At 45.2% G+C, this 20,972-nt stretch overlaps 3 protein-coding genes across 3 annotated transcripts; 1 reads left to right on the forward strand and 2 right to left on the reverse strand.

Annotated features, from left to right (window-relative positions):
* Window positions 1-315: 315 nt before the first annotated feature.
* EYB26_007533 (uncharacterized protein) lies at window positions 316-7,776 on the forward strand (the record flags this gene model as incomplete). Its single annotated transcript, XM_054266799.1, has 5 exons — window positions 316-427; window positions 500-1,440; window positions 1,496-4,363; window positions 4,429-5,624; window positions 5,727-7,776. 5 exons carry the CDS (start codon window positions 316-318, stop codon window positions 7,774-7,776), a joined length of 7,167 nt encoding a protein of 2,388 aa, XP_054122774.1.
* Window positions 7,777-12,644: 4,868 nt separating this feature from the next.
* On the reverse strand, window positions 12,645-13,106 carry EYB26_007534 (uncharacterized protein; the record flags this gene model as incomplete). The annotated part of the gene is made up of 1 exon (XM_054266800.1): window positions 12,645-13,106. One exon carries the CDS (start codon window positions 13,104-13,106, stop codon window positions 12,645-12,647), a length of 462 nt encoding a protein of 153 aa, XP_054122775.1.
* A 4,216-nt stretch (window positions 13,107-17,322) lies between these two features.
* Window positions 17,323-18,507, reverse strand: EYB26_007535 (uncharacterized protein; the record flags this gene model as incomplete). Its single annotated transcript, XM_054266801.1, has 1 exon — window positions 17,323-18,507. The coding sequence occupies one exon, from the start codon at window positions 18,505-18,507 to the stop codon at window positions 17,323-17,325; it is 1,185 nt and encodes a 394-aa protein (XP_054122776.1).
* Between the last annotated feature and the right edge of the window lie 2,465 nt (window positions 18,508-20,972).

The following is a 20,972-nucleotide window of genomic DNA, read 5'->3' on the forward strand; positions in this document are numbered from 1 at the left end:
ATAATTGCCTTTTTAAACAAATTCGCCGACCCAATCGGTATCTAACATTAGTGTAACCCCTTGCACCATGACCCATCTACGACGCCAAGCTCGTGTGTTTCGCAGTCGTGGAGATACAGACTCCATGTACATAAATAAGTTTAGAAAAGATATCACATTATCAGAGTCACCCTTTCGTAGATTGGTAGGACATAGTGATCATCAAAGTCCACATCGGAATTAAGAAGTGTCTTGGTCCTCTGTACTTATACCTAAGGGTTCCAACTTTGTAAAAGTCCTTTAATGTGCAAATAATAAGGGTCTCTACTCCAAGCTATGGCCCAGTTACGAGAAGGCCAAGAAACGGTCGCCATCACGGGACTTGCTTGCCGCTTCCCAGGAGGTCACAATTTAGAGAGCTTTTGGCAGTTTCTTTGTGAGGGGAAATGTAAGTTCTCCCTGTCTCCTTTTCATTCATCCCAGGCGAGTAAGGCTAACGACATATCAAATTATCAATCAGCGGCATGGAGCGAAATGGATAGCTCCCGGTTCCACGCAGACGCCTTCTGGTCGGAAGAAAAGAGACGCAACAAGAGTATTACAGGCGGTGCTCACTTTCTAAAGCAAGACTTTGCCTCATTTGACGCCAATTTCTTCGGCATTAGTGCAACCGAAGCAGGGTCTATGGACCCGCAGCACCGCATCATGATTGAAGTAGCATATGAGGCACTTGAGACGGCAGGTTATACATTGGAGGATTTGGCGGGAACGCGCACTGGGGTGTTCATGGGACACTTTACGAGCGATTGGAAAGACACCATGTACCGTGATGCAGACGCAGCACCGCAGTACTCAGCTACGGGGCCCTTGGCCAGCTCTTTTGCGAACCGCATCTCGTGGCTGTGGAACTTGCGCGGACCTAGTTTCTGCGTTGATACGGCCTGTAGTTCGTCGCTTGTGGCACTACATCTAGCTTGCCAGAGCTTACATACAAGAGAATCAGACATAGCCATTGTGGGAGGTTCAAACTTGCTCATCAACCCAGACATGTTTCTATTTCTCTCGGGACAGAATTTTCTCTCCCCGGATGGCAAGTGCAAGCCGTTTGATGCGTCCGCCAATGGATACGGACGTGGGGACGGTTTTGCAGCCATAATCCTTAAGCGAGCGGGCGATGCTATTGCCGCCTCCGATCCCGTACGAGCCATGATACGTGGAACAGGGGTGAACCAGGATGGACATACCAAAGCACTTTTTCTGCCCAGCGCAGATGCGCAGGCTGAGTTAATCAGTGAGGTTTATCGCTCTGCTGGCTTAGACTTCAGAGAGACAATGTATGCCGAAGCACACGGTACTGGCACGCAGGCTGGAGACGCAGAAGAAGCATTGGCGCTGTCTAGAACACTGTCAGCGCCTGGGGTACGGAACCAGAAACTACTTCTGGGATCAGTTAAGGGCAATGTAGGTGGAGATAGCCCTGACAGCTATTTTATTACTTGTTAACAGGTCTTTTCAGATCGGCCATACCGAGGCAGCCGCGGGTATAGCCAGCGTGATTAAGGGCGTCCTTATGCTCGAGCACGGAATCATCCCGCCGACGATCAACCACATAAATCCAAATCCCAAGATTGACTTTGACACGTACCAGCTTCGTGTTCAAACTAAACTCACACCTTGGCCCACAGACGGAGTTCGGCGCCTTAGCATAAATGCCTGCGGATATGGCGGGACTAATGCCCACGCCGTTTTAGAAGACGCCTACCATTATCTCCAGTCTAGAGGGAAGATTACACCGCATTTTACGAAGGAGGGACTCGTTCATAGGCTAAAGAGCTCCTCGTACAATGAACGGGCAAAGCCCACTCCACGTCTGATCCCTATCAGTGCCCAGGACCGCGACGGATTGAAGCGTGTCAAAAGCTCTCTGGCCAATTACGTGCGCTTGAAAACACCAAATTTGGATGACTTAGCGTATACTATCAGCAGCAAGCGATCGAGGCTGCAATGGAAGACATTTGTCACGGCTGATTCGCTCGAGGAGCTCGCGTCATCGCTGGAGGTTGAGGATAGTGGCACCGTTGAGTACCTATCATCACGTAAACCACGCATCGGTTTTATCTTTACGGGCCAGGGTGCACAGTGGCCCGGTATGGGCGCGCAACTTATGGACTTTCCCGTTTTCCGCTCCAGCGTTGAAGCTGCTGATGAATACCTGCGCACCCAGCTGAGTTGCAAGTGGAGCGCCGTCGAGGAGTTAAAACGTGGCAAGGCCACGTCGCGGGTTGGCGACGCTCTATACTCCCAGGCTCTATGTACTATATTGCAAGTCGCACTCATAGATATGCTGAACCACTGGTCCATTAAACCCGTGGCGGTCGCTGGCCATTCCAGTGGCGAAATCGGCGCTGCATATTGCGCTGGATATCTTACTCGTGAGGATGCCTGGAAAGTCGCGTATGAAAGGGGCATCGTATCAGGCAGCTTGAAGACCATTGTACCCGAGCTTCAAGGCGCCATGATGGCTGTGGGAACATCCCCAGAAAAGGCAGAATCCTTTATCGAACGTGCCTGTCAGAACGGCGAAGTTGGTGTGGCGTGCGTCAACTCTCCTTCCAGTGTCACCTTGTCTGGTGACGCAGAAAGTATTGATAAGCTGGAAACAATGTTTTCGGAAGCAGGAATCTTTGCACGCAAGTTACGGGTTGACACAGCATATCACTCTCATCACATGCATCGTGTAGCACGAGACTACCTCGAGAGGATAGCGGATATCCGACCCATTACACAGTCCTTGCGGGATATCACAATGCACTCTAGTGTGATACCCGGCATAGTCTCCCCCGGAGAACTGGGAGCAGGGTACTGGGTCCGGAATCTCATCTCACCGGTACAGTTTGCTCAAGCCGTCCAAAATCTTGTGCGGCCCATGGTAGATGGAAAGCACTCGACAGAAAATGCTGTTGATGTCCTGGTGGAAATTGGCCCTCATCCAGCTCTCCAAGGACCGTCCACACAGAGTCTCAAGGGGATTGGCGTCACTAACATGGACTATTTGTCAACTCTTGTGCGTAATGCCAATGGCATTGACCTTGCTATATCACTCGCAGGCAATCTTGTCGCCCGTGGCTCTCCGGTTGATCTCGTCCAAGTGAATGCCCAAGACTCTTCTACTTATAATCCCCACCTTCTTGTGGACCTTCCTGCCTATCCTTGGAGCCACACACGTAGATTCTGGACCGAATCTCGTATGGCAAGAGGATATCGGCTACGCGAAGGCAGCCACAAGAGGCTTCTTGGTTCACGAATGTCAGCCGTAGCTGCCGAAGAACACGTATGGCGTGGCCATATACGACTGTCGGAAGAGCCGTGGGTATCTGATCACAAAATCCATGGATCAATATTGTACCCTGCGGCAGGGTTCTTAGCCATGGCTATCGAAGCCGCTCTTGAAAGCGCAGATACGACGCGGCAAGTCACTGGCCTTTACCTGCGTGAAATACAGTTTGTGGCAGCCATGATCGTCGCCCCGGATAGTGATGGTGTTGAGTACACCATCATTCTGCGACCACACCTTTCGGGTACTCGAGGCACGACCTCGGCGTGGATGGAGTTCTCCGTTGCAAGTTCGCCCGACGGAAGCAGTCTCACACAAAACTGCTTGGGGCTCATCCAGGTCAAGTATGATGTTTCAAATCAACGAGAGGATGTGACACGTGAACTACGATTGAAGGATGAGAAAACTGTGGAACAGTACCAGGATGCTGTTTCAGTCTGTAAAGTCGTGCGACATACTAAAGACTTCTATACAAAGCTAGACAGCCTTGGCCTCAATTACGGTGAAGCCTTCAGAAACGTGACAGAGCTGCACTCTCGTATGGGTCAAAGTTTGGGAACTGTCACTATTCCTGATGCTGGACTGAATCCAAACAAGAGGCAACGACGTCCACATGTTGTACACCCAACTACGTTAGATGCTGTTTTCCACCTTGCATTTGCAGCGACTACCGCCAACGAACTCAGGCAACCAATGGTACCTCGCTTCCTTGCCGAGCTATTCGTTGCCGTTGACATGCCGTTTACCGCGCATGCGCAGTTGAAAGGGTTCTCGACTTCTGCAAAGCATGGTCTCAAGGAGCTTCGTGCAGATATCAACATTCTGGATGAAACACAGACCCGTCCTGTGCTTACTGTCACCGGATTGACGTGTGCTGAAGTGGTCGGTCCTACCTCACTTAAGCCCATCAACGTGTCAAAGAAACTATGTAGCAAGATAGTTTGGAGACCTGCAGTTGATATTTTGACTCCTGAAGAAATCAATAGGGCAATCACATCAGCCAGCTGCAAGGATAAGATAGATGCAAATGCAGAAATGCAAATAGCAGAGGTGGGAAGACATATTTCCAAATTACCATGCCTAACGAAAATACCGAACTGACCTCTCCACCTTAGTACATCAAACTATTACATCACATCAATCCGCAGTTATCCATCTTGGAGTTTGCACAATCAGAAAGCCTGTGGGCTAGCTTGGAGCTCGACGATATCATCGACACCGCAGAATATACTGTTCTTTGCGACACCGAGCACGCTGCCGATGCAGTACGGGAAACGTTGCCTGATCGAGGTGTCACTTGCCGTGCTTCCAAAATAGATGAAGGCATACTAGACTACGAAAAAGGGAGATCTGATATCATTATCGCTTCTACAATGACAGTTACTAGTCCACAGACGGACGAAAAGGTAAAGCCACTTCTCAAGCCCGGTGGCAAGTTATGTCTCTTGGGGGACGTCAAAAATACTAGGACAATCGAGGAACGTCTGCACAGTGTTGGGTTTTCCACTCTCGTGTCAAACAAGACAGCGTCTACAAAATCATATTTGATACTGGAGTCACCTAAAGAGGCCGGAATTAACGGTGACAAGTTCTCATCTGATGACGAAGTCATGATAATTCAGGTTCCTCAACCGTCTAGGGCTGTTCAAGAAGTAGCCATGCAGTTTTCTATTGAACTGGCTGGTATGGGTTACACAACGAAGTTACATACTTGGGGAATTGACAGCATCTCCAACATTAGACGCAAGCCGTGCGTGTCCCTACTGGAGCTGGAGAAGCCAATACTGCAAGATTTGGAGGAGGTCAACTTTGAGGGTATAAAGAAGCTTATCCTTGATGCCGGCAGTGTCTTATGGGTTGTCGGTGTGGATGCAGCAGCGGGAGCTATGATAAATGGCTTGATGCGTGTGGTGCGCAACGAGGTTCCAGGGATCAACCTGCGGACGGTCAACTCTCCTTTTTGCTCAGCTTCAGATTCATTGATAGCAGCGAAACGTCTTGCCGGTCTCCTGGCTCGGGTATTTGTTTCCGAGAGCACTGACAACGAATTCTGCATCCAGGATGATGTCGTAAAAGTCAGCCGCATCATCGAAGACCTAGTAATCAACGACGAGCTAAACCGTGTCAGCAATGATAGTAAAGAGACAGATGTGGTTTATAGAAAAGCCTTGAAAGATGTACCGGGGCCAGTCAAGCTAGCAATAGGTCAAATGGGAATTTTGGACTCACTTCGCTTTGAGCACGATCCTCTGGCGTCTACGGAGCTCAAAGACGACGAGATTGAAGTCCAGGTTAAGGCAACTTCGCTTAAGTATGTTCCTCCCATGCCTCGACTTTTACACAGATTCTCTTTCTCCCCCCTATTTTCGCTCAATATCTCCGTATGCTAATGCTTTTATTTCTACATGACTAGCTTCCGCGAGGTGATGGTTGTGATGGGCCAAATCCCCGATACCCTGCTCGGATTTGATGCCGCTGGTGTGGTGAAGCGCGTTGGGTCCAGTGTAGACAAGTTCAAAGTAGGAGACAGGGTTGTCATGTGTGAGCATGGTGCTCATAGGACAATACACCGTGCCAAGGCGAGCTTCTGTGCCCACATCCCAGCACGACTCTCGTTCGAACAAGCGGCGTCAGTCCCAACAGTCCAAGCAACGGCCTGGTATGGTCTAGTCTCCCTGGCGCGTGTCCACAGGGGACAGAGCATCCTTATACATGCTGCTGCAGGTGGCGTGGGACAGTCAGCAATCCAGGTTGCACAGCACTTTGGGTTAGAAGTTTTTGTGACAGTAGGTTCCAAAGCTAAGAGAGAGCTCGTTCGCAACGAGTACGGAATACCGGACGATCACATCTTCAATAGTCGTGATCTAAGTTTCGCAGATGGCATACGCCGGATGACGGGCGGCAAGGGCGTCGACGTGGTGCTCAACTCGCTAACTGGCGAAGCTCTGCGTGAAACATGGCATTGCATCGCCCCCTTTGGGTATTTCATCGAGATTGGTCTCAAAGACATCCAGGCCAATACACGCATTGATATGGCCCCTTTCGCGCGGAACGTAACGTTCAGTTTTTTCAACTTGAATCTAATAGCCAGGGAACAGCCCGAGCTTTTCGCCGCGATTATCGAAAATACCTTTGACTTTCTGGAGCGTGGTATAACCCGTCCCGTCACTCCAGTGATAACGTACTCAATCGGCGATATTGAGGGTGCCTTCCGCTTGATGCAGACCGGAAAGCATGTCGGCAAGATCTCTATCTCATATGAAGATGACGCTGTCGTTCCCGTAGTACGCAGCACGAGCCATCCACAGTCACTGAAACTCGATTCAAACGCCAGCTACGTTTTGGTTGGTGGGTTAGGTGGACTAGGTCGTAGCTTGGCGTCTCTACTTGTAGAGAATGGAGCGCGGAAGCTCTGTTTTCTATCCCGCTCTGGGGCCAAGACCCTCGAGGCTCAGAGACTCATGCAGGAGCTATCAGCAAGTGGTGTACAAGCCTTGGCCCTTGAATGCGATGTTTCCGTCGCGGTCTCCCTCCGAGAAGCTCTGGCTAAGTGTGTCAAGGACTTGGGACCTGTAAATGGTGTGATCCAATGCGCCATGGTTTTGCGTGATACCCTCTTCACCAACATGACATACATGCAGTGGGTTGAATGTACACGGCCAAAGGTCCAAGGAACGTGGAATTTACACGTGGAACTACCTGACGTGAACTTCTTTATTGTGCTATCCTCCTTCGCTGGCATCTTTGGCAACCGAGGCCAGTCCAATTACGCTGCTGCTGGTGCATTTCAAGATGCTCTTGCGCATCTACGACGCTCACAGAATAAAAAAGGGCTGAGTCTAGACCTTGGAATCATGCGTGACATTGGTGTACTGGCTGAGAATGGCATTACAGAGTCTCTACGTGAGTGGGAGGAGCCATATGGCATTCGAGAAAGTGAGTTCAGCCAATTCCTCAAACTCGCGATTGCAGGCGACATAGCCGGCACCCTGGATGCTCAGGTGGTTACCGGTCTGGCGACGGGCGGTAGCGTCGTATCAAACAACATAACGGAGCCTTTCTACCTGTCGGATGCCAAATTTGCCATCATGGCGAGGATGGGGTTGCGCGAGCAACAACAGAACTCTACCATGAGAGCCAATTCTGTAACAGACTCAGTGGGAGGCCTTGTAGCCAAGTCAACATCAGTAGCCGAGGCTGCGGAGCACGTGAAAACCGCACTGATACAGCGTGTTGCCAAAATGCTACAAACACAGACCTCGGAAATCGACACGAGTCGGCCCTTGCACTCCTACGGAATTGACTCTCTTGTGGCCATTGAGGTGGTTAATTGGGCGTTTAAAGAGCTCAAAGCTACTCTCACCGTTTTCGACATTATGGCAGCGGTTCCTATCATGACCACAGCAGCGAAGATGGCGGCTGGCTCTGCTTGGTTGTCCAAGGAAGTTGCTGCAGCATCATGAGTAGGGATATAAGAGCTAAGAAATGTTGTAGCTTCACAATGTATCGCCCGATACAAAGATTAGGTTAAGTCGACAAGGGGTGGAGAAGGTTGCGGAAGTGGCATTGGCTGGGTTTTTGATGTATATAGAAGTTGAACAGGATTTGGAAGGGTCAGTTAGCGTTCCTTTACCCCTGCACCAACAGCGAGATCCAACTCGACAGATCGGTTGAATGTGCACGGGTACTCGTATAAGGCTGTCGTTGATTACACAGACTGGAAGATATCTAAAGTGATCGGTGACATTTCGAAAAACGGTTTCCGCCGTGCTGGTGCTATTGCTTTGCAAAATGGCCTTGATCTTGACTTTTTGCTTAAAAAGGGCAAGAACGTTTTCGATGACCATGAGGGCTTGGGGGAACAATAGACGTGTGATATAAGCTCTGGAAATATCATCAGGGGGTAAACAAGATTAGTCTAGTGTGCCATCACTCAATCATAATGATTGTATTTTCGTACTCTTATTTTGCTTTCCGCTATTGATTTCGTCATGTGTTGAGATTCTTGATGTGCAAAGATTTCTGAGAGTGAAATACCTGACTGACCAGAAACCATATAGCGCGTGACTGTTTTGTCTTATTTCCTATCATAAAAATAGAATAGAGCTTTCTAGCAGCAAGAGATTAGAACCACTACTATACTGGGAATACTAGAGTAGATAGCTTTTAAAAAGCTAGAGTTATAGTCTTTAATTCCTCTCTTAGACAGAAAGAATGAGATTCCGGTTCGCTATAGGCGATTATATTAATAGTAGAACTAGATTAATATACAGCGTATATAAAGGCAGCTTGATGCTACTATCTCAGAACTTATAGAGAAAGAAGAACCGAAGAGGTCGAGCTATAAGACTAAGACCGTACACTCTTAAGACAAGCATCTTAATGTAAATATTGCTGTTATTAAAGCAGTAGGATTCTTCCGGAATATTAAAAGCAAGAAGGCTGAAACCTTTATAACTAGTCTAAACAAGATCGAGAAAGCTATTAAGGATAGGCAGCATCAGGAAGTGGAAATCTTAGAATTATTAGAGATTAAGGAGCAGTTACCGGAACGGTACTATTAACTATGCTGATGTGTTCTTAAAGACTAAATCTAATGAGTTACCAGCTCGGAGAGAATACGATCATTGTATTAAGTTAGAAAAAGACGCAGAGCTAGGGTATTGCCCACTATATTGAATGACTAAGGCAGAGTTAGAGGCTATAAAGACTTATATCCTAGAGAACTTGTATAAAGATTTCATTACACCTAGCAACTCACTGTTCGCCTCACCTATCCTAGTTGTCAAGAAGGCGGATAGGGGCCTAAGATTTTAGGAAGTTGAATGTACTAACGAGGAAGGACCAATATCCTTTGCCTCTTCTTGACGAGGTCTTTGAGAGAATTCATAAGGTAAAGATCTTCACCAAGTTGGATATTAGATAAGGATTTCACCGAATCCAGATGAGTGCTGACTCTTCTAATTTAATAACTTTCCGGTGCCGATACAGAATCTTTAAGTACGAATGGTCTAGCTACCTTTTAAAGATTAATTAATAATATCTTTCTCAACTGCCTGGACAAATTTTTGATAGCCTTTGTCGACGATCTCTTAATCTATAGTAACGATAAGTTGGAGCATAAAACTCACATGAAATTTGTTCTTGAACGGCTCCGAGTAGCAGGCTTGCAAGCTAGTATCAAGAAGTACGAGTTCCACGTTACCACCACGAAGTATCTCGGCTTTATTATTACCCCTGATAGTGTAAAGGTGGATACAGCTAAGGTGGAAACTGTGCTTTCTTAAAAAACTCTGAATACTGTGTTAGAGATATAATCCTTCTTAGGTTTTTCCAACTTCTATAAGAAGTTTATCAAGGAATATAGCCGGATAGGACGTCCGCTATATCGATTGACCAAGATTGACGTTCCGTTCAAATAGACTGAGGATTGCCAGAGGGCATTTGACACTTTTAAGGAACAGTTAGGATCCGCACCTGTGCTTACCTACTATGATCTAAAAAGGCAGACACGAGTGGAAACCGACGCTTTAGATGGAGTAGTGGCCGGCATGCTCTCACAATTTTATGAAGATAGAGAATAGCATCCTGTTAGTTACTACTCAGCTATAATGGCACCGGCAGAACATAATTATCATATCTATGATAAGGAGTTGTTGGCTATTATCAAGGCCTTTCATGAATGGAAGCCGGAGCTGCTTGGCTTAAGGAGTGAAGAACGATTCGAGGTGTTGTCGGATCACCGCGCATTAGAATACTTCATAACGACCAAAGCCTTGAGCGCGTGTTAGGTTAGGTGGTATAAGTTTCTCCAAGAGTTCCACTTCATCTTAAAATATCGACCAGGAAAGAGCAACGTGCTCGCGGATACGTTGACTAGGAGAAGAGACGAAGAAGCTCGGAACCTAGATTATAGGAATCTTATTATGTTGCTAAAGGAGAAGTTAGATAACAGGATCTTGGCGGAACTAGTATTGATGGATATAACGAAGGAAGAAACAACAGGAAACGTTGTAGAGCGAGTTCTCGCAGCTAACGAGGAGTTCACTGGCACCGAGCAGGCGCAGGACTGGTTGATTAAAGACCCCGAGAGCTGGCGCACGGAGGACGCGAGGTTGCTGTTCTAAGGAAGATTATATATTCCGGATATCGACGACTTACGTGTAAGATTATTGGATGAGATACACCGACTGCCGTCAACCGCTCACCTAGGCCGTAATAAGACACGGAAGCTAGTGAGGGAAAGATTTTACTAGAAATCGTGGAACTAAGATATGGAGCGATATATAGATAACTACAAGACATGCAAACGCACTAATACCCGGAGAGATCGTGCTCCTAGCTTTCTATAGCCTCTGCCTATACCAGAAAGACCTTGGCAGGATTTTGACCGGTTTTGTGGGATTGAAGAAGGCATCCTCATCAAATTCCATATCTCTTGCATATACGACAGAGCGTGTCTCTGGAATCTAGATTCTGAAGATATTAGAGACATCATATCCAACAAGATAGCTGATATTAGCTCTTAGTGCCATCTTCTCCAACTGTGGGATCTACGTTAATAGAATCTTTCAGTATACCTTGCAGCTAAATATCTTGATATAACCAAGATTTAGGATTATGCTTTTCTCGAGCTTTATAACGCTTTAAATAATTTTATAAGGCGTTTTCCATCCAAGCTTCTTCTTTGGTAATCTTTGAAGCAAATAAATTACATGATCGGTGGCTAGTGGCTATAGGTTTTCTGGTAAATTGGCTTTAGAGAGCAATGTTCTCGCCATTGCAATTATCACTCCCCCAGAACGCTCCGCAGCGCCGTTTTATTGAGGAGAGTACGGTGCGGATTGGTGAAGCTTAATTCCTTTCTTCCAGATATGTGCTATAAATATATTACTAAGTGACTACTCACCGTCTGTGTAAAATATCTTTACCTTTAGACCTTACTGGGCCATTCTTCTTTTAAACTTAATAACTGTGCTTAATAGCACTCCTTTTAAGTAAACATAAATTGCCTCATGATCTCCTGATTGTAGGCAATCAAAGTGTATATACCACTTTATACCGTCCTATAATTCAGATATTGGTATGATATCAAAGTGGGCTATCTTCTATAGTATAGAGCTAACTACTATTAATCTCCTAGAGATTTACTGCTTTACTGTTAATATTTTATAGCTCTTATAAATCAGCTAAGTTGTTATATCAACTTCAGTGCCTGTGATGTGATATTTAAGGTGGTTAATCACCTTATCGTTGGGGTAGTCTAGACACTTATGCCACTTCTTAAGTAAGGCTTTTAAGTGAGGCTCTACAGTTGAGGGTTTATCCGCTTCAAAGCATACGCCAATGATTACTTTAGGGCATTATATTCAATAACTGCCTGGTTATTAATTCGCTAAAGAGTAGTAATTATATAGTATTCTCTATTTCTTGAGAATAGGGTGTTCTTTTCTTCATCTTTAAAGATACCTGAGTCGTTGAGTGCACTTCCAGAAATTAATGATATTAGGCCGTCAGGATAATATAAGGCATTCTTGACGTTTATTCGTTGAGATTTATCCTTCTCCTCTAATATAGTTATTTATACAACCATTGTGCCTCGTCCCTCAGCCCAAAGATCGCCTCTAAATCCTTTAATACAGATTCTCTCTAGCTTAAAGTCCTCTATACGGTCCATACTATTGGAGATGCTCTCTGTAGCGCCGCTATTATAAATAACACTATCCACTAATGGGTCATCATCACTAGATGTTCTAAAGACCGCATTGACGTTAACACTAGCTTTTGGGCGATCCTCCTTTTTGTGTTTATCCATGAAGGTTTTTAGGCTTTTCCTAGATGCGGCTGCCTCGGTAACCTTTTTGATAATTTTAAGATCTAGGGTCCAGTTATCTTCATAAATCTGTTCGTTTAGATATGCGTATTTTTCCCAGCAGTCATAGACTGATCTCAGCTCTCCACACCAGCACCTTTTTAGTTTGTTGTTATTCAGGTTGCTTTGATTTGAGCCATTTAAGTCGGCATTATCACCTCCTAACGTGGCATATACGCTTCTACCGTGTTTGGCTTTAGTGGAATTCTCAAACTTGGTGATGAGCTCAACAAACGATCTTTCTCTATTATTAGTAATAGCCTTAAACTAAGTGCTGTAGAAGTACTTATATATCTCCTTAATAGTATACATGAAATCCAATATTGCATATTTCTCATCCGAGCTAATTCTAGGAAGTTGATATTGACGGGCTCGGTTGTACGTCTCAATCCAGCCTTTTATCCACGCGTTAAATTGCTTCTTTCCAGCCGGCCTAGCTTTTAATGCTGTCCATTTGTTCTAGATATCAAAATGCTCTCGACTAGTGTCAGGTTTATAACGCTTTTGGAGTTCGGATAGGATATCGTGTACGCTTGCTTTGTCTTCGATAAGGAGATTCGCTGATTGGTCGATCGTTCGGAAAATATGTTCTCGAATTGCTGCAAGATTCGCACGGTTAATCTTATCATAGTCATCCATATCTTGCTTGTACGTCTCGTGCCTAAACGCTATCTCCACTTCTGATTTGTCAGCACGTTTTTGTGGTACTTCCGGCTTGATAAGCCTCCTGCTATAAGTTTTGCCCCCGGCAGCGAGCTCTTCTTTAGATGCGCGTGCTGCTCCATTCGCAGGCATTATGAGGTCCGGATTAATGTAATCCCAGACTTCAGTTCCACGAGCCTTGCTCCTAATTGGTCGTAGCCATTTCTCCCAGTCTGATTTACTAGAGAGGATAGTGAGATTCTTATCTTCAGAAGACATCTTGTATGAATTCACGAAGGGCACAATAAGAATCGGGGTGACGTCCACTCTCTGGGGTCCTAGGATCGGTTGTTTTTGGGTGTCTGGTTATGAAAAGCCTTTCACAGGGGGTCTCGGAGCTGGTGCCTCTATGGGCTGCTCTCTTGCTATCTCTGTAAGCCGGTCTTTTTCTGAATAACCTCAATATTTCCTTTTTCACAACTCCCTATAGGACATACTACCATGAGAATTTGAGTGGGACGCTGTAATATATTGTATTGTGTGTCTACCTAAGAGGGAAAATTAGTTATCTGGCACAGGTGGCCTTACATAATTGTGTGTAGATGTCACGGACCTGGATCCACCTTAGTTAAACAGCGTTGTGTCGAGGTACGCTAGGCTTAGTTGAACCACACAAAGGTTTCTTGAATCGTCGATAAAGTAGCTTGAGTGAACGAGGTAGCAATAGTCGGACTGATGTATGGAAGTCTTAAACGTAACTAAGATAGAAGAGATCCCCCGCACAGCCTGGTGCCCGTACGAGTATGAATGCCTTGCTGACTGTCACTGTTGTATTCGAGTGACTTATGTCAAAGAACTATGAAGAACTAAATACATGATGGTGAATGAGTGTCCTTATATATCCAGTCCTCCCTGTTCCGTATATTTTATATTATATACCTTATACTCATTCCTGAGTATCCCGTAGCAAGTATATAATATACTATCCAATCACGTACCTTCATAAGATATACTTCGTATCTTATCAGTGTCTTTGTAGTTTTGAGTATATCTTTGGTCACGTGATTTCTTGTTGTCCAATTATCTTTCTTGGGTTTTCCGTCTCTGTTGTCCAATCGTTCCTTCCGGTCTGTTTCTTATATCGCGTAGCGTATGCAGGTGATTGGTTTCGTAACAGTAGAACTGTGCGCGCTATTTTAGTAAGGAGGTATCTTGGCAAATCCTTGTAATGAGGACCGGTTGATATCCAATGAGAGCAGCTGAGTGGATTTATGCGCTATAATAACCGTATCCGGGATAGCCGTAAAATAACGTCTGTCAATATCCTGCATCACACTACAAAAGGCTAGCTAACGCAAGGAAGCAAAGGCGTTACGGTGGAAAGTCGGGCTAACCCACTGTCACGGATCCAACTCCGTTCCAGGCTAATACCCCAAAGAAGGCGAAAGCGGTGAGGTTTCAAGACACCAATGAATCCCCAGAGGATCTTTGTTCTATGAGTTTCACGTCCTGGGAATAGCTTCACGGAGAGCTTTGTTTATTGCTTTATTGTATGCTTTCATTGTTAGATCTTTGTACGGATTTGCAGGCCTGCTCCGTCAGGAATCATGCCCTGGAGCAAGCCTGCGCAGGCATAAATAGAGGCCTGATCCCCATGTTAGATAGTTCTTTTCTTCAGCTCATGTCTTATTAGTTTTCTATGCCATACGTTTTACATTAATATCCTCGCTCTGTTACACCCACTGAGAATAGTTAGTTAGCAGTTAATTAACTTAACTAATTACCAATGATGATGACAATAATGACGAGGATAATGATTGTTCATCCTTTTAATAGGGCAGTGCGATAAGCGTGAAGTGTCAAGGCTCCTGTCGGATTGGCGGGTTTACTCCCGGCTAACCCTGAATTTATTTTACAAGTATAAGAAAGGAAGAAGTGACTAGCAAGATTATATGTAATAAGTTGTCTGTCTCTGTATATCTTCGGTTTCCAAAGCTGGCCCCTTTATAGACGTATTGGCGGGGTAATTTGTGAGCTGTCATAAGGGGTAAACCTTCAGGACTATATTGATCCCTAATAAGAGGCTGGCTTCTGATTAATTGCCTCATTTGTATGATTAATTACCTTAATTGATGACTTCATTGCTGATTCCAAATGAGGCGATCATAGAAGCGATTAGTATACTGCTGGGTGGTGAGAGCTTTGCCAGGTGGTTAATATATCCAGATTATCTGACAGCTCCCGGCTTAGCGCGGCTAAGTCAGCCAACGAGCCGAAAAGCTCTATGCGTGTCCCCAGCTTCAACACCACAATAACGCGAAAAGCAGTACGCCGAAACGCCAACAAATGAAAATATATATACGCACCTGATCGCCTTAGGGGGGAGAGTGGAATGCTGAGCAACTAGCACTAGGGCATATATAATGAATGACAAGCTGGGGTAGAAAAAGTGGTGAAAAAGATGCGATCTTTGATCGGTGCGTCGAGTGGCTAATCCGCAGCGAGGCGAATCAACGTGGAGATCTTTTTTGAAAACTAGTGCACTCGCTGAGAGTGCTATACTGGGAGAACCGTGTGTCGGAACTAGGTCAAAAGCCCAGTCCGCAGCGCACGAATTCAATGCTCCTGCGTACCTAATAAGGCTCACTGAGGAGCCTCTGATAGTCGGTCTCGCGTCCTGTACGTAGGTTTGCGTGGAGGGGGCGGCGTACGAGAACATGAACTGAGTCCTGTACTCTAAATCTATATAGACACTGCGGTGAATCCTCAATATTTACTCGCCAGGAAGCTGCGTAGCTCTGAATTACTAGTCTGGAGTTGTATGAGCGCCGAACTCCAAGCACATTACAGTCCGTCGTACATCTACATCACCTTCGCCGGGAAAAACTTCGCGCACCTATAAAAACGCACCTACGCAGGTTAAAAGTACTGCGGGAAAGAATCCAAGTTATAAAAGACTCCTCCAGCAGCCCAGTTACCAGCTTTAGGCATCTCAATCGACGTGGTTGAGCCATGCCACTAAAAAGACCGAAAAGGGGTGCGCCGTGGCCTACACCACGGTTCGCAGAGGACCCTAATATACGCGCATACGCAGCAGCGGCAATTAAAGACCTCACGGCACTGAAGAAGCACGAAGATGAGCATTAGATCGACATGCCACATGAGTTGGCAACCGCCGTGGTTGAGGCGTTCTTGCACCTGGCACGCCGGGTGAAGGAATCCCCAACGAATAAGCAGATCGACAGACAAGAAATATAACGTGTTATTCACTATATATATGACTCCTCATACACCTATTTTAATAGGTTATGAGCCTGGATCGCTCTTAGGCTCATATACTGGTAAATAACGCGCTCAGCAATATATAACCGAACCCGGATGCGAAAACCCCAACCACTCGAATTCACCACGTACCAGCCACCAAAATTTTCACCACATCAGGCTCAAATACCGCCATCATACCCACAAACTCTCAAGACTTCTCAACCTTATCTCACCCTTACTCTCTAAGGCCGAGACGAGACCCTTACAACACACCCTAGTCTATTAATAGCTTAACAAGATTCCTGAGTTCCTAGAAATCTCCGGTAATCATTGAAACTCCCGCCAAAGTCTCCGCCTGGCAGTATGTATAATGATCGCTTCAATGATCGCCTCATTGAGCACCGATTGTCGTACTCCGCCTAGGGCTCCGTGCTCCAGCCTGTCGTCCAACTATCACAATAATTGCCTAACAATCTAAGACACAACAAATTAAACTATGGATAAAGTATACAGAAGTCAGGCAATAGAATTCATTGGCATATTATCCGGATGGGTGTCATGGGACAATTCCAAGTAGAGCTGGCTCTGGGGCTTTGGGTTGGGTTGAAGGATCCAACCCAGCCCAGAAACCAGAACCCAACCTTGACTCGCCAAGACTGGGATGGGCTGAACAATCAAACCCAACCCAATAAGCAGAACCCGACCCATACATATCAAGAGGTTGGGTTGGGTTCGGGCTGGGTTCTTGTTAAATCAGACCCAGAGCCAGCTCTAATTCCCAGGTCTTGCTGTACCCCTTATTTCTGCTCTTTCCGATGCCTCGGGCCCTATTTATTACAGCAGCCTGTGCCGGGCATGGGGCCCCTCGACTTGTGACCAGTTGTCCCACTGCTGATTGGCCCGTTCTTAGCTATTCCCACTTCGCTCCCATACCTATCTGGAACACCATCAAACTTTTTTTTAGGTTACCCTAAGTTGACAGACGTTATTTTACGGTATTACAGTGCATTAGGGTTCAGCAAGGCATATTATAACACGTGTTCTGAGTCTTTATATTTGGCTCCAGCGCTCAACTCAATGCTGGTCTTATATTTTCCTCTTCATGCTTAGTTTTGTCGTTGACCCGCTACCTCATATTGTTACATTGCCTAAGTTTTTTCACACCTGCTGTACAGAAAGGACTCCTTACCCGATCCAAGTTACCTTGCTATGCTCTTGCTTAATGTAAATATTAGGCCTGAGGAGCGATAGCGATCTGCGGATTTATATTGTCGTCAAAGAAAATAACATAGTAGCTCTTTAAGAAGACATCGCCGAGCACATTATAGTCGGAATTAGGACTGGTTTGGATACCACCATAGCAATGGGTACCATTGCTCATATATTTGATGAATTTGCCAGAAATGACGGCAGTGTATTGACCAAGCTTAAGGTTAAAGTCAGGAATAGTACTAGCCGGAGTGCATGGGAAGGTGTATCCACCGTTTAGAATAGAGAAAGAGGAATCAGGAATCTTTTCATAATATTTTTTGACAATATTCTCCTGAAAGAGGTTAATACTCGTGCCAGTGTCGACAATAGCATGGAAAGGATTAGAGTTAAAAGGATCGCCGCCAACACTGAATCCATCAATAGTAATATTCCATAATCCCTTGCTATTATCAATCGGCATCCAGAAAAGCTTCTCCTTATACTTCTGAGAATCAATCCAACCAAAGTCAAAGGTACCAGGAACCCCATGCTTGAGGCAGGCAGCAAAAACAGGGATATCAAGCTTATCCTTAATATTAGCAAAGAAAGTATTCTGTTTTATAGGTTGAACACTATTCCTTGAAGAGAAGGCTAATCCTAAGATACCATCATTGTTTCTTAGAGGATTATGCATGGATGATTCAGGTTTAATCATATCAACAACCTGAACAGCCTGGTTAGGATATCTAAGATGTCCAACCCTAACATTGTCCTGGAACACACGACCTTTGAATTCAATATCTATTCCATTTATAGCATGCCAGCGATAACCCGGCATCAATCTGCCAGTTTGCGGGTCATAGGTAGCGTGGGTTCCAATACCAGGGGTGTCAGGGGTATAGACCCATAGATTAGAAGAGCCAGTATCAAGAGCAACTTGCAAGACGCTGGCACCAATTTGAATAGGAGTGAGGTATACGACATCATATTGAGAGGGATTAGCAGTAACAGAGTCAGTCCAACCAGACCTAGCTGCCAAGGCTACATGATCAGGAACCTCAAAACCAAGTCTGGTAAAAGCCCTCGCGTATATAGCAGCTGGGTGAACAGCAGGAACCTTAACAGCAACCTGTGTAAGGGAGAATCTGGTCTTACTACGAGAAGGTGCAGCAGCAGCAAGGGCCGAGAGGGCTAAAGCAGAGATGATGGTCTTAGAATTAGCCATTTCGATACAGATGCTAATAATGACATGACCTAAGTAGGTATAAGAGAGAAAAGCTGATCATGGACTTGACTTCCAAGGTTGATATTTATACTTTTAATCACAAGGATAATCTAATATCGTAGCTTTGTTTTCGTTAATCCTGATTTGTTTGTACCTAATACGTCTACCAAGGAAATCTTAGCTACCATATTGATCTATATACTTTGTGAGACTTAACCAACCAGGACTTGGGATAGAGACATGGACAGACACGGTTATTGAGACGACTATCCAAGGATCCCCGATCAAGGCCGGCTTATCTACATAAGTAGCAAATGCCCGCTAGAAAGAGTTAATTTTATATTACTATGTCTACATAGTACTGTTGTTTGTACGCATGCCAACTCTGCTTGATATGTGGAACCGGAAGATGTGTTGATCCGAAGATATCTTACGGTACCGCAACATGTAACTACCTAGCGGATATATGGGGGTCAGATTTAGCCCGTACGAATAATAGATTACCGGCCGCCTTTGCGACTGCCTGCCATACTAATTCTAGCGCCGTACGGTCTGGTAATCGCTTCCTGGGAGAAGTGGATAGTTTCTTGTAACTGGTATGGTAACCGGCCAATCATCTGGCCCTAGATATCCGAGATATTTTGGGGGGAAAGTGGATTTTGGGGGTAGGATAATCGGGTTATCCGGGTGCGGGCTTGTAACCCGGCTTGTAACTTGAGGTTGGATACCTACTAATACCTATCCTATCACCTACGGGATATGCTCGTTTACGCGGTGCGGATCAATGAACGTTTTCATAGTAAGCGAGTACTGACAAAGTAAGGACACGGTTGATTGGTGACGACTTTTCTTTGTGTGTCTCTAGAGACTAGTAGAGACTTTCCAATTGTTCTTCCACCTTCTGGCTGGTGATAGTTATTACGCTGTTGATTTTGAAACCGCCAATGAACATATTTTCCATACCCGTGATAAATAAAACGTCGGTCGGCTTTCAATACCAAATTTAATCGATTGGAGGAGTTTCTAGCACAACTGCGTCAGTAGGAAGAATAGGATCTATCACCTGCATGATTTGTTGTTAACACTTTAGAATCAACATAAGTCTATGACCCCTTGCCCGATTCTCTTTCTCCAATTCCACAATTTTGTTAAATTAATTTTCGCACTTCTGTTGAGTATCGGTATGAGCAATTTAGCCAGCGATTGGAGAACGATCTTAAAACATAAAGTAGATCCGGTACATACTGAAGTTAAGTTAAGGATGTGATGACGCTGGTATCCCCATTACACATGATATTTTGTCTGAGGATATTGATGCAGTGTTCTAGTGAATGTTAGTGTTCATCTTTATCGACTCTCGTTCTCGACGGACTTACCAAAGTGCCTTCGGAGTGTAGTACTCTTTATAAGAGTGATGCCTGATCAGGTTTAAACAGTGCAGTTGATGAAACAACCTCGGTGGCACCTAAATATGCTCACTGGATAATTGAACAGCGTAGTTGTTGGATTTATTTATGGCGATCGTTATTTCTGGATATATCAATATATGGCGGACCATTTTGTGTTTCCCATCAGTTTATTATGGTTAAGCACAAAATGTTTGGCGCTTTACCTTCAGTAAGTCTTCCCCAGGCTCAAGCTGCATCGGCCTTGGGACTGGGATGGCCCTTGTATGGGTTTTTCATCGTCTTGTGCGCCTCTGAAGGTGACTGTTTCATATTCTACAGCGTCTAGACCAGGCCCTGCAAAGTTTATTGACAAATTGGCTTCTGAAGCATGAACATTAGTGGTGTTGTGAATATAGGTACTTATGGTAGAGAGTTGACGAGCGCACTATTGGTCATAGAGGCATTTCGAATACTCTTAAATAGAACCAGCAGTCCGGCCAGTAGAAAAGGGTTTAGGACTAGAATGATGCCCGTTATTATCTGGAATGTGCGGTTATTTACTCAACGTTGACGTGCTTTCTGTGCATCTTGTCCGAGTTGAGACTTTGTATGATAGTCATTATCATCATCAATGAAGGTCGACTCTCCTGTATCCCCAATCGGAAGATAGTCTTGCTTATTCAAGGTGTACAATAGTGCCATACTTCTTGAATTACTTGAATTGATTGTGACTGGGTCTTGAAAGACACGGTAGATGTAGTTAATACTTATGACGGGATATTTTAATAGCAATGACCGAGCCGATGAGGCTGCTCTCGAAGGTCTGAATGAAAGCTGGATTCTGGTAACGAACTTGACGAACGTCGATATTTACCCTGCTAGGCGCTTCTGGTCTCTAGGATGAATCTACATCTGGTCTTCTACTGCACTCTCAAAAGTGGGAGGTCGATTATCAACATCATATATCACATTGCTTATTATTAATCATCTGAAATACTTATTGCTGGATGGAGATGCAATGCATTGCAACCCTCTTATCTAGAATTGTGAGTGATTGAGGGTTGCTTTGCTGGACTC

Source organism: Talaromyces marneffei, chromosome 6 (genome assembly GCF_009556855.1).
Source record: "Talaromyces marneffei chromosome 6, complete sequence".
NCBI classification, from domain to species: domain Eukaryota; kingdom Fungi; phylum Ascomycota; class Eurotiomycetes; order Eurotiales; family Trichocomaceae; genus Talaromyces; species Talaromyces marneffei.